The sequence below is a fragment of the Delphinus delphis genome, chromosome 3 (assembly GCF_949987515.2).
Source record: "Delphinus delphis chromosome 3, mDelDel1.2, whole genome shotgun sequence".
Classification (NCBI taxonomy): domain Eukaryota; kingdom Metazoa; phylum Chordata; class Mammalia; order Artiodactyla; family Delphinidae; genus Delphinus; species Delphinus delphis.
In genome coordinates, this window is record NC_082685.1 from 11,138,325 (window position 1) to 11,150,634 (window position 12,310).

The 12,310-nt window shown below is 61.8% G+C and overlaps 1 protein-coding gene across 4 annotated transcripts in view; it reads right to left on the minus strand.

Annotated features, from left to right (window-relative positions):
- The window catches only part of NFIX (nuclear factor I X), a 96,243-nt gene extending 85,288 nt beyond the window's left edge, over positions 1-10,955 (minus strand). The window contains exon 1 of one of the 4 annotated variants that reach the window (XM_060007892.2): positions 10,537-10,955. In XM_060007892.2, coding sequence (XP_059863875.1) covers positions 10,537-10,563 — 27 coding nt within the window. In that variant the 5' untranslated portion in view covers positions 10,564-10,955. The remainder of the gene's footprint in view (positions 1-10,536) is intronic. The other 3 variants (XM_060007895.2, XM_060007894.2, XM_060007896.2) reach the window with 3 other exon arrangements.
- Positions 10,956-12,310: the final 1,355 nt, after the last annotated feature.

A 12,310-nucleotide genomic window follows, 5' to 3' on the forward strand; every position in this document is an offset into this window, starting at 1 on the left:
TTGGGCTGAGGCCAGGCCGTCCTCAAATAACATTTGAAGTTACTTAGCAAACTTTGTTTAGTGCCGAGAGAGGCGGGCAGCGAGCTGGGGTTGGGGGGGGCAGTAAACCGGTTCCTCCGAAGTCCCTTGTCCCTCTGGGGGCACGAGTGCCCAACGTGGGGCTTGATTCCCCCACCCCTGGCTCTGGACAGGGGGAACAGAAAACTTGAAGTCCCGAGGACGGGGGTGACTTGGGGGAGGAAGGGTTGGAGCACCCTACAAACGAAGCCTTGCTTTTCCCAGTCCAGACCCCCGGCTTGCACAGAAATGCCCACTTGGTCTCCCAGTGGCCCAGAGGCTGACACGAAGCCCCGGGGCCGGTCAGAAATGGGAGAGTCTGCACTTCTCCGCCACCCCCTTCCTGCAGCCCAGCTCTGCCAACCTCAAGGCTGGTTGCACGAGCTGGCTCGAAGCATGTTTCCCCCTCCAGACACACACTCACACAAGCACCCAGAAAGCCCCCCTCATGCCCATATGCTCGGCCCCCCAAACTCTCTCTTCCAGGGTCCCAGCCCCAGGCAGCAGAGGCCAGAGAGCCAGCAATGGCGGGTTTGGAAGTGAGGTTGGCGCCTATGGGAGGGGGAGGGGGAGGAGATGCCAAAAATGGTGAGCCATTACAGGGAAGCAGGCGAGAGAGCGAGGAAGCGAGCAGGGAAGATGGAAGCCAGGCGGGCATCCTCGCCGGGCTCCAGGATGCAAAGGGGCAGCGGGAAAAGCAGCCCGGGCCCTTCCAAGGAGTAGGCATGGGGGACAAGTCCCAGGTGGCACGGGGCGGGCAGGGGGCCGGGAGGTGCCCAGCGTTCCCCCACCCCCACTCCAAGCTTCAAGATGGAGACTGGCAGCAGCAGCCGCTCGGCTCTGCCCAGGCATGGGGTGGGGGTGGGGGGCAGGCAGGGTGCCAAACCAAATGCCACCAGGCTGGGCATGATGGTTGCCAGCCAGCAGTGCCTACCCCACTAGCCCCAGCCCAGAGCCCTCACACCTGGAGTTCTGGGGGTGGAGGGAGATGGGGACCTAGTTGGGAATCGGGGGTCCGGCAGACAAAGCCAGGTCCCCTCAAGCCCTGGGCAGGTCCCCAAGACCCTACAAAGATGGCACGGCCTGGCACTGCCAGGGTGACAGGCTGGGGTAAAAATAAACTGGACCCGCCCCAAGGGAGCTAAATTGAGGGGCCCAGGTGGAAGTGCCACTCCGGGCCACCAGCTGCCCCAGCCCCACCCCCCAGCTCAGAGCGGCACAGTCGAGAGTGCCCGGTGCCCATTGACGCCCAGTTTCTGTAGAGAAGAGGCGCCGGCCATCTTGTCCCCAGGTCTTAGGCGGGCAGCCTACGGTGTATCCACAAGTACGGATAATGGATGACCTCAGACAGCAGCGACAGCAGGCTGTGCGTTCCGGGCAGACGGTGGGGGCAACCATGCTAAGTCACGTACCCCTGACCTCTGCACCGCCCCCTTGCAGAGGGCAAAGGGCCTGGGAGGCCGCACTTGAGCTGTGGCAGAGCAACAGAGTTGAAAGTCAACACCGAACACCGAGCCACGAGGCCTCCCAGACCACCTCTGCTAAAACCACAGCTGTCCAGCACTTCCGAGGACCCTACTGTTGTTCTCTTTTCCCCATAACACCTATCGCTGTCTCAAGCGCTGGACCCTCCCTTGTTTATCGGGTTCACGGTCTACCCTCTCACCGGGGCTGGCACCCCCACTGATTTTGCTCCTCGCCGAGCCCCCAGGGCCTAGAACAGGGCCTGGCACCCAGGAGGTGCTTAACAAATATTTGTGGAAGGAATGCACAGGTCCCTGGCTGCACCCCCAGCACGAGGGCTTCGGCTAGGTGCCCAGCAATGTGTGGGAGAGGGTGTTGGGCCCTGCCAGGAAGGTGAGGGCAAGCCTGGCCAGTGGGTGTGCAGAGGGGATGAGATACCCATCCACTCTCATTCTGAGTCCTGGACAGAAAAAGATCTGAAGGTCAGAGCAGTAAGGATGGTTCAAGGGCCAACAGCAGGGACATACTTCAAATGGGGGTATGGAGGCCTAGAGGCCCACTCCGAAATTTGGTAAAGGCCAGAGAATAAGCTGCATTTTTGTCCCATCAGTAGGATTTAGGATGGTGGCAATCAGAGAAGAGGCTCAGGCTCCACCACTTTTCTAGCCCTTGCCCTTGTCCCAGGGTGCTTCTTCTCTGAGTCTCAGTTTTTCATCCATAAAATCAAGCACTTACTTCACATCAAGCACTGTTTTAAAGGACTCTGGATAAGCCAACTCCTTTCTGATCCTTACCACAACCCTGTGAGAGGACACGGAGGCCCAGAGAAGTTGAGCGACTTGCCCAGGTCACACAGCTAGTGAGTAGCAGAGCCAGGATTCAAACCCAGGAAGTTGGCTCAGAGGCCCCATTCCCCTAATAATGTCCAAATGTCCCAAATGCCAACAGTGCCAAAGTGGAGAAACCCTGCCCTAATATACTGTCAGACACACACATGGGCACAGCTAACCCTTGCCACACCCGCCTCACGTGGAAGGATTCAGGGAGACAAGCTAGGGAGGCACTTAGCACAGGTCGAGACACAGCGAGCACACAGCACACTTTAGCCATTGCTGTGATTTTTAGGACAAACGCTCATTCACTCATTATCCCACAAAACGCTTTCTTCCTGTATGATTCCCCCAGTCGTATTTCTCCAGAGTCAGAAACGAGGAGTCAACGGCCAGAGGATTAATGAGACAACCACACGGCGGACAAGAGTCTCAGAGGCCAGCCTCGCCTCCATCCTGGACGGTCTCCATGGCTGCCAGAAGCAAGACTGTGAGACGGGGGCCCCTAGCCGCTAGGCCCAGAGGGCCAGGGTCTCCTGGGCATGGGTGGGCATGTGGCCTCCCAGCAGTATCCCCCAGGCCTCTACAAACCAGCACAGGGACTCAGAGCTCCCAGTTCCCTCAGGAGAGGCTGGGGTGGTTGGATCTGCAGCTCAAAGACAGCCAGCAGGGCCAGCAAGTAGAGGGGAGGTACAAGGAGGGCAGGTCTCGCCTCTCAGGTGCCATTTCCAAGGAGGGCCAGGTGTGGCCCAGGTGTGAATGGGTGTGTGGGTGTGACCCTCGTCCCTGTGTGCTGGAGCAACATGGGATTGTGTACATGCCAGACCATCTGCACCTGGGCTTGTGTGTGTGTGTGTGTGAGAGGTGCGGGGCCCTGCATTTGTGACAAAACCTGGGTCGTAGTAAGCAAGACACTGTGAGATACTGTGTCAGCTGGACTCTTGTCCGTGTGTGTGTGCGCGCGCGCGCGCAGTGGGTGTCAGGGGTTAGCTGGGCCCGTGTGCGTAACTGCTGACATTGGGGGCTGGATCATTATGTGCGGTTGGGGCCGTCCTGTGCACTGTGCGGTATTGGGCAGCTTCCCTGGCTTCCACCCACTAGGTGCCAGTGGCAAACCCCCCTCCAAGTGTGACAACCAAATGCTTCCAGACATCGCCAGGTGTGTGTGTATCACCATGTGTCTGACAATGTCACCGTGTGCGTGTGCCGTGGGCTTCTCACCACGTGTCTGTGGGGCCGTGAGCTCCTGTGTGTTGGGCGGTGGCAGTGCCTGTGTCTGTGCTGTGTGTCTCACGGTGTGTTACCGTGTGACCATGTGTGCCCCAGGGTCTGCACCCACATGTGTGTCCCTGCGTGTGTAGCACGAGCCTCTGTTCAGTGTGGCGGGCATCCCTAGGTGTCTGGGTGCGAAGGCGAGCCTCTGTGTGGGAACGCCTGTGTCTGTGTGCTGTGCCAGGGTGTGCCGTGCCTGTGTGACAGCGTGATTCTTTGTGCCTGTGTGTGCCAATGAGAGTGTGCGACTTTGTGTGAGATGGACCCGGAATAAACCCCCGAGATGATTCTACTGAAGCCGATATTTGGACGGACCCTCCTGGATGATTCGGCCCCCACCCCCAGCTCCTGGCTGCCCCGGACTGAAAGCCGCTTCCTGGGGCCGAGGGGGTGGGGTGCGCCTCTGAGCTGCCCCTTACTCCAGCTAGGCTCCTGAAGATTCAGGTGGGCACAGACCCCCCCCCCCGCCCTTGCCCGATCTGTGCCAGGAAGGCTGGCCCCGAGCTTTCAACCAAGGGGGCAGGGTCCTCGGCGGCGGTGGTGGCATTGCCCCCTACCCACTGCTGGACACCAACCCCAGCTTCCCTCAGGGTGGGGCCCAGTGGGGGGAGAGCTCCCCAGTGCAACCCCGGCTTCCGATTGGCTATGGAGCGCCGCAGTGCCCGCCACCCGCCTCCCCCTCCCCGCTGGCGCAGCCACATCGGTAGTGATGGCAAACGCAGCTTGGCGTTCTGGGCACAGCTGCGCCTCACAGAGGCCTGCCAGCCCCACCAGAAGCCAGACACCCCAGCTCCGTGCCCCCGACCCCTCCCCACCCGGCCGCCCGCCCAGCCGGGCAGCATGGTCACCCCGGCCACCACTCTCTCGGGCTGCCAGGCCCAGTCCACCCAGCCCCCTCGCCCACCAGGCCTGTGCCCCCTTGGCCAACCCTGCTTGGGGGCCCAGGCCCCTGCACGCGGCCACTCCCGCCCTCAGAGGGGCTCCTCCAGAGGGGGGGGAGGCAGCAAGGAAGGGGGGCGGGGAAGGGGGGAGCTAGCCCTTCTTTTAGTGAACGCGCCCAGAGCTGGAGCCAAAAATCGAGGAGGAGAGATATTCAGACGGAGCCAAGATGCGTTTGGCAGGAGGAGAGAGAGAGAGGGAGCGAGGGAGCGGGAGGGGGGAGAGAGAGGGAGGAAGGAGAGGGGGCGGGGGAGCAGGCAGGGGGCCTCAGTTTCCAAATCCGCGCTCTCAGGGCCTCGGAGGGACAGCGGGCGGCACGGAGGTGTGGGACCTGGGGCAGGCTTGGCCGCTGGGGACGGTAGGGGGCGGTGGGCTCTGGCCCACAGAGACAGCCGGACACCCCAGCTGGCCAGGCCAGGACGGACACAGGCAGAAGCCAAGATCAATGTGCGCCGGGCAGACAGAGGGAGGCCTGTGGGCGGCCCAAACACACACCCGCACCTCGCCACACAACGGGCTTCTGTCCATGCCGGGCCAGGGGCACGGGTGGGGCCCACAGCAGGGCCACCATGGCCGCCCCACCTCATGGGAAGCCTCGAAGAAGCCAGCCTGCTCCCAGACACTAGCTTGGCCGCCATGGTGGGCACTTCACAAGGTGCCAAGAGGCCAAGGGAGGCCAGGGAGAGGGGCCCATGCGGTGAAACACACATTGATGGTCACAGGGACAAGCCCGGGACGCACAATGCCATGGGGGCGATACCTATAGGCGCACGCATTGACACAGGTATGTCAACACAACAGGCCGCCACGCACGGTAAGGCACACGGATACAACGCTTGTCACGACGATCAGACACCCAGAGGATTCGATGATTTGTTTAGTGACATACCACAGCGGCACCGTGACACAAAGACCACATCAGGTATCCCGACACACACGGTGACACACACCACCAACCCCACTGTCACCCGAATACACAGAGACGGAGCTTGGAATGGCCCTCAGAGACACCAGGCAGCACCCAGTGACATACCGTCCGGAGACACAGGGACATTTGGAAAGGGACCCACACACACACGCACAGCCACACTGCCGTCCTCGGGAAAATGGTGGCTCTAAGGCTCACCACGCCGACGGACGCACATGCGAATCGGGGAGAAGCCGGGGAGCTGCTCAGGGATGTCTCCCCTGGCCCCTTCGCCTCCACATCCAGGGTTTTGGGGGTAGGAAAGTGCAGACGCCCCCTCCTTTCTCCCACCTCAGCTAGGAGGGACAGGAGCCCCATCCTCAGCGCCGCGTTGGAGGGAAGCACGGTTGTCCAGGCCTCCTCATCCTCCGTCGGTTCAGCTGGAGGAAAGTGTGAGACCCCACACTTGCACTTCAAGAGCAGAGGACAGGAACCAAGCAGACCAAAAAGGCCAGGCTCCCAGCGGGTTGGAAGTGGAAGCAGGTGGTCAGTGCGGGGGGGATTTCACTGTCAGCCACAGCCGCATGCCCACCCCCTGCACATACCTGAAACGCCCGCTTGACCCTGCCAAGTGCCCACGTAGGGTCCCGCACATTCATCCTGTCCCCGTGGTGGTCCCAGGTGACAATGCCCTGATGCAGAAATGATTCTGGAGCCATGCAGACATCCCTAAGGTCACCACTGGGACCCACCCAGGTCTCTAGGCTCTTTGCCCCACTCACATTTGGGCACTCATGTGCACACACACTCCTGCACATTCTGGCACAAGGCCTCAGAGCCCAGCCCCAAAGCGGGCCTGGTCGAGGTCAAGAAAAGGGGCCAGGGCAGCCAGAGCCCCCAAGAATGGCATCTGGTCCCCACGGGGCAGCCCAGGCCTTGGCATTCTCCCTGCCCCCTCCCCTACCCCCATCATCACCTCTCCCTGCCTTGCACCCCTGCCGTCCCCTCCTTGGCCTACAGGACCCCACCTAAAGGAAAACCGCTGGGCCGTGAGCTGGCCTCTTTCCTCCCGAACTCTTCTCTTGCTTCCTCCTCCAGACAGTCCATCTGGATTTCTATGGTTGGGAGGTGCCTGACCCTGGCTTCCATCCCTCTGAAGCAGCCTACCCTCAGCTGGGAGGGCCTGGGGCTGGCCTAATGATGAAAACCAAAATGACACGTCACTCCTTTTCTTGAGCACATGCCATGTGCGCCAGGCCTGACACTGAACCTAATCACAGCATGAGAGGTAGACACTATTATTGACCATTTTGTTTTTTAATTTTTATTTATTTTTTTTATTGCCCATGTTACAGACCAAGAAAGTCCTGTGTTTCGGGTCACAGGATTTAAGATGCAGAGCTGGAGCTCAAACCCTGTGCTGTCTTATTTGCAAAGTCTAACCCTCAACCTCTGCTCCCACAGCTCCACCTGGGAGCCCTTGAGGCCACACAAGACATTCTTGGCTGGGCCAGGACCCCTGGCTCCAGCCCCCAGAGAGAGGGGAGCCTCTTGCCCCCGTGTTAACTCAGCAGAGCCCTCGGCTCTGAGCTCAGTCTGTCCAAGCTCAACCTAACCCCAGGCATGGCCTACCCTGTCCCAGCTCGTGGCCACACACACCTCCCACCCCAGCAGTGGACGTGAAGCATGCAGGGCCAGAGCCAGAGAGAAAATGCGCCATAAAAAGGAGGCCCCTGCTGGTGCCGGGACAGGGAGCAACAGCTACACAGGGACAGAGGGGAGAGAGACCCAGGGAGAGAGCTGGGGGGGCATCAGGGAGGCCCCAGTCCATTCCCCTCCCCTGAAGGAGTGTGTATGTGGCTGCGTGGAAACAAGGGTACGTGAACGTTCCGCTGCTCCCGTGGGGCCATGTGGCAGGTAATGTCGGCGAACATGCGTGTCCGTATACACACCCAGGTGAGCCAACAGCCTTGTGTCCTGTGTAAAGGTATGTGCCCTTGGGTCTGTGTAAGTGTGGGGGTGAACACACACTTGAGTCAGCCTGTATTTGAATGTGTCTGGACGGTATCGCCGTGTCTCCGTGCGTTTATGTCGGTATACACATCCCATCTCAAGGGGTTTGTGTGTGTGTGCCAGTGGGGAGAGAACACAGGTCCACCGTTTCCTGTGTCCGTAAGTTCGTCTGTCCATGGCCGAACTTGCTGTGTCTGGACATCAGCATAAACATGTCGTTCATGTCCTCATCTTGGCGGCAGCGGTGGTGTATGTGTGTGTCCACATCCTGTGTGCCGCTGTCTGTTAAGGGTGCGGGGCCATCCATCCACCCCTTTCCCCTCCACCGAGGACTCAGGCCCGTGGCTGCAGTGGGCTCAAGCAGCTCCAGTAAGCACCCCGCCCAGCCGCCCTGGATTTCGATGCTTTTTCCAGAAGGAGATTTCCCCCCACACCCGCCCTTCCCCCTCGCCCACAGTGCCTTTCCCCACCAGGGCCCCGCTGCTCCAAGCTCGTTCCTGCTCAATCATTTATTGACTTTAAAATCGAAGCCAATTCTGGTTTGAAAAAAAGAAGAGAGAGAGAAAGAGAGACACACACCACACACACACACACACACACACATACACACACACACAGGCCAGAGAAGAGACAGAGTCCGAGACTCAGGGGGAGGGGGGGAGCAGAGATGGGGCCAGAACCAGAATCAGAGAGAGACAGGGAAAGACAGGGACAGTCAAAGATATAGGACAGAGAGACGGATGGAAAAGGGGCAGACAGAGATAGAGGAAAAGACAGAAACTGGCAGAGCAAACTATGGAAGCAGAAAGATTTATAAAAACAGACTAGCTCCCAGAAATGTGGCCGTCAGGAGGGGAAGGCTGGACCCTGCTGACCAGCCAACAGCAGCCTCCTACCCAGAGCTGAGGGGCTCAATCTAGCGAGTCCGTGCCCCCTTCTCTCCCCCAACGCCCTGGCATACTCAGGCCTGTGACACAGAGCTGAGCCCTCGCTCCCTTCGAAGGTGTCAGAGAGCCAAGCACTGGCCATCACCCTGAGTCTGGGGGCTGCCCCAGCCCCTCCCTAGTCTTGTCACCAGTGGATCAGCTGGTACTTTCTTTCCCAAGGTCTGTGACATCTGAAGAACCAAGTTCTCACCCAGGCTGAGGAGGAGGGTAGGCCAGGGAGCCGAGGTGGCGGCTGGTGGGCCAGGGGCCGCTCACGCATGAGGTCTTGGTCCCACTAGGCCCCGAATATCAGCCACATCGGCCAGCCAAATGCGGCACCAAAGGCAGCCACAGCTCAGACCCAGCTAGGTGGGTAGGGTCGTCATGCGGGGGCCCAAGATGGGTGGCCGGCCAGTCAGAGGCACAGATATGGGGGTCCCCCACACTGCCATAGTGGCCAGAGTGCCTGCTCACACCTGCATGCACACCGTGATACATACGTGCGCATGTGTACCTCACCAACACATACTCACATCCTATACAGGAAGACCCTCACCCTGGGCCATACGCGTGTCCATACACACAGGGCTGCCCACGGCTGATCACAGGGCCACAAGCAGACCCCCGAGATTGACTCACACACACACTTGCATCTGTGGATACGGGAGTGTGGTGTGGGCATTCTGTTTGTTACGCGGGGGGCTGACACACACCCCTGACATACCCTCTAGCCCCTCGCCAATACCACACCCACAGAGCAGCCATATTCACAGGGACTCCCACTCCCAGCCTGGGCACACTTGGCACACAGCTGGCAAGGCTCAGACTGGCAGAGGGGACAATTAGGACCCAGGCCTTGCCTAGAGACTCCCCCCACAAACGCAGGCCCTGCTGGCAGGCAGGGTTAGGAAGCCCCCAGGTGTCGCCTCTGCGGAGTCTGGGATACCAGCTATAGCGTGGCCCAGCAGACAGTGCTACCAGGGCTGCTGTGGGGCTCTGGGCAGCTTCTGTGCCCTCTCAGAGGCAGGAGCCACCACCGGAGAGGGTGGGGTGGCAAGGCAGGCATCCCCCGGGCCTTTGCCGCCTGCCGAGCGCGGTGCAGAGAACTTCGCTGGAGGCGGGACGCGCTTTCGCAGCGCGCCAAGGTCGGCATAGCGCCCGCGGCTGACCCGGCGGCGTGGCCCCAGCCCCGTCGGCAGTGTCCGCGGCTCCCGCCAGCCCCTCCCGCCTCCGGGCAGCGGGATGGGATTCCCCAGACCCGCCTGGTCCACCGAGCGGCAGCCGGGGTGGCTGGGGCCGGAAAGTTTAAGCCGAGGAAAGTTTTTTTTTTTTTTTTTGTGGGGGGGTCGCCGCGGCTGCGGCGTCCAGGGTCGGCGAAGAGGCGCGGCCAGGGCTGGCAGCCCGCCCGCCCCTCCCTCCCCTCCCCTGCCCCACAGAAATTTGGGAGCCCCGCCATTTTCTTAGCCCCGCTCCCATGTGAGGCCTGAACAAAGACTTTGGGGAGACGCCCGGGCTGCTCGGCCCGCCCGGGGCACCCCGGCGGCACGCAGGGGCCACCACCACGCACGCCGGCCGCTGCCACCCTCGGGAACCGCTGCGCCCGCCCCAGGGAGCGCCGCCAGACACAGTCCCCGCACTGCGCCCTCGGGACCACCCCCTGCCACTCTGTCATCCCGCAAACACTGCCAGCGGCCACGCTGTCCGGGTGCACGCCACAGCCGCCCACAGGTCGGCGGGAGTCCCGCTGCCCACTGCACCCCAGTCGAGCGCGCGCGCGCGCGCGCACACACACATACACACACACACACACACACACACACACACACACACACACACACACACACACACAAACACGCACTCCCGCTCCGCGCTACAGGGGCAGCGCCACGCACGCAGCCGGCAGCCCCCGGAACCCCCAACAGGAGTCTGCCTCCTGGCCAGGGTCGCACGCGCACGGGGGCGCCCGCACGCGTGGCCGGACTCCCCACCGTACGGCTTGCACCCCTCGGCCGCCCGTGGACTCACTCCCCCCAGCCGCCGCGCGCCCCCTCCGCCCTCCCGCCCGCGCCGCCGGCCGGCCTCCTGCGCCCGCTCCCCTCCCGGGTCGCGCGGGGGCGGCGGCCGGTACCTGGGTGAGGCAGTACGGGGAGTACATAGCTGGGCGCCCGGGCGGGAGCGCGGCGGCCGGCCGCGGCGAGGGGAGGCCCGGCAGGCGGCGGCCGCGCTCGGGCTCCGGCTCTGGCTCGGTTCCTCCGGCCTCCGCCGCGCTGCGCCCGCCCGGCCCGCGGCCCCGCGCTCGGCCCGGCGCCGCTCCGCGCTCGCCGCTCGCAGGCTCGGCCCCGCCGGCTCCGGGGCCGCCGCCGCCGCCGCGCTCGCCGCTGCCTCTCGCGTCCGCCGCCGCAGCCGCCGCCGCGCGTCTACTCCATGCCGCCGCCGCTCGGCCGGTCACCCTCGCCCGCCGCCGCCGCCGCCGCCGCCGCCGCCGCCGCCGCGCTGTGAAAGTGAAAGTTTAGACAAAGTTTGGAAGCGGCGCACTCCGGGGAGAGGGAGCGGGCGGGCGGCGCGGGCGGGAGGAGGGGCGCGGGGAGGGGCGGGCAGGGCGGGGGAGCGACGGCCGGCGCGCACACACACACACACATATGCACGCACACATGCACACACACACACACACACACACACACACTCAGACACGCGCGCGCGGGGGCGCACGCCAACACGGCCACCCCGACACGTGCTGGCCCGCGTTCCAAAGCAGACACACGCTGACACGCAGTGAGGTTCGGAGCCCTCCATACATGTCACGTACAGAACGCATTGCCACACGTTCCACATTCCAACAAAGCACTCGCAGTCACCTACGCGCACACAGCATAGGCACACAACCCACACACATGCACCGACACCCCCCCAAGACTAGGAAAGCAACCCACAACCCACACACTGACATGCACACAGGGCCCACCATCACAGGATACCCACACATATGCATTTCAACAACAAACCATGTTTAGACTCCCAGATACAGGTGGACACACTCCAATATGGGCCTCACACAGACACACACTGATACACACCAAGACGCACACACCAGTGCATGCTGACATCTACAGATTCATGCTGACACACTGACACTGGCATGATCACACAACCACATCCTCACACACTCCAGGCACACAACTCCTATACATAGACACCCGAATGCACACACAACACACGCACAAAGCGGCACCAAAACAGATGCACTAATGCACTGTCACACAAACACAAACCACCAGACACCGGGACGTACATGCCAGACACAGGGAAAGCTCTGACCCTGACACAAAGTGACACTGGCAGAGACAACAGCACACAGGAACACACATCACACACCTGATGCCCAGATGTACACAGGTATCACATGCATACACCCAGGCCCCTTCCACGCCCCACTCCCAACACACACACACGCACACACACACACACACTTGTACTTGGCCCTGATCATGGACACACACACAAATCTAACAAGGACCACACAGCCCAACCATCAGGGACAGAAATGGACATTGAGGCCTCAGGGACATGTATTCACACCCCCGGCGAGGCTCCATTCCTCTCATGCAGGCCCCTGGTCCCCCATTTCCAGAGCAAAGAGGAATGGGGGGAAAGGTTTGTGCTGAGGACCCTGGCATGGGGGCAAGAGGAGCCCTTAAGTGACCCCCCAGGGTGGGCGGGGAGGTGGTGTCTGCAGCCCCCAGGCAGCTCCTGCCGAGGCAAAGCTTCCTCCTGCTGCCAGGTGCAGCCGGCACTTTCTCACCCTCCTGGGGCAAGAAGCCGTGGCAGTTCTCAGCTATGCATTGTCTGTTGGAGGGGTGTCGATGCCCAGGTGTGTGTGTATGTCCATGTGAAAATATGCCTGA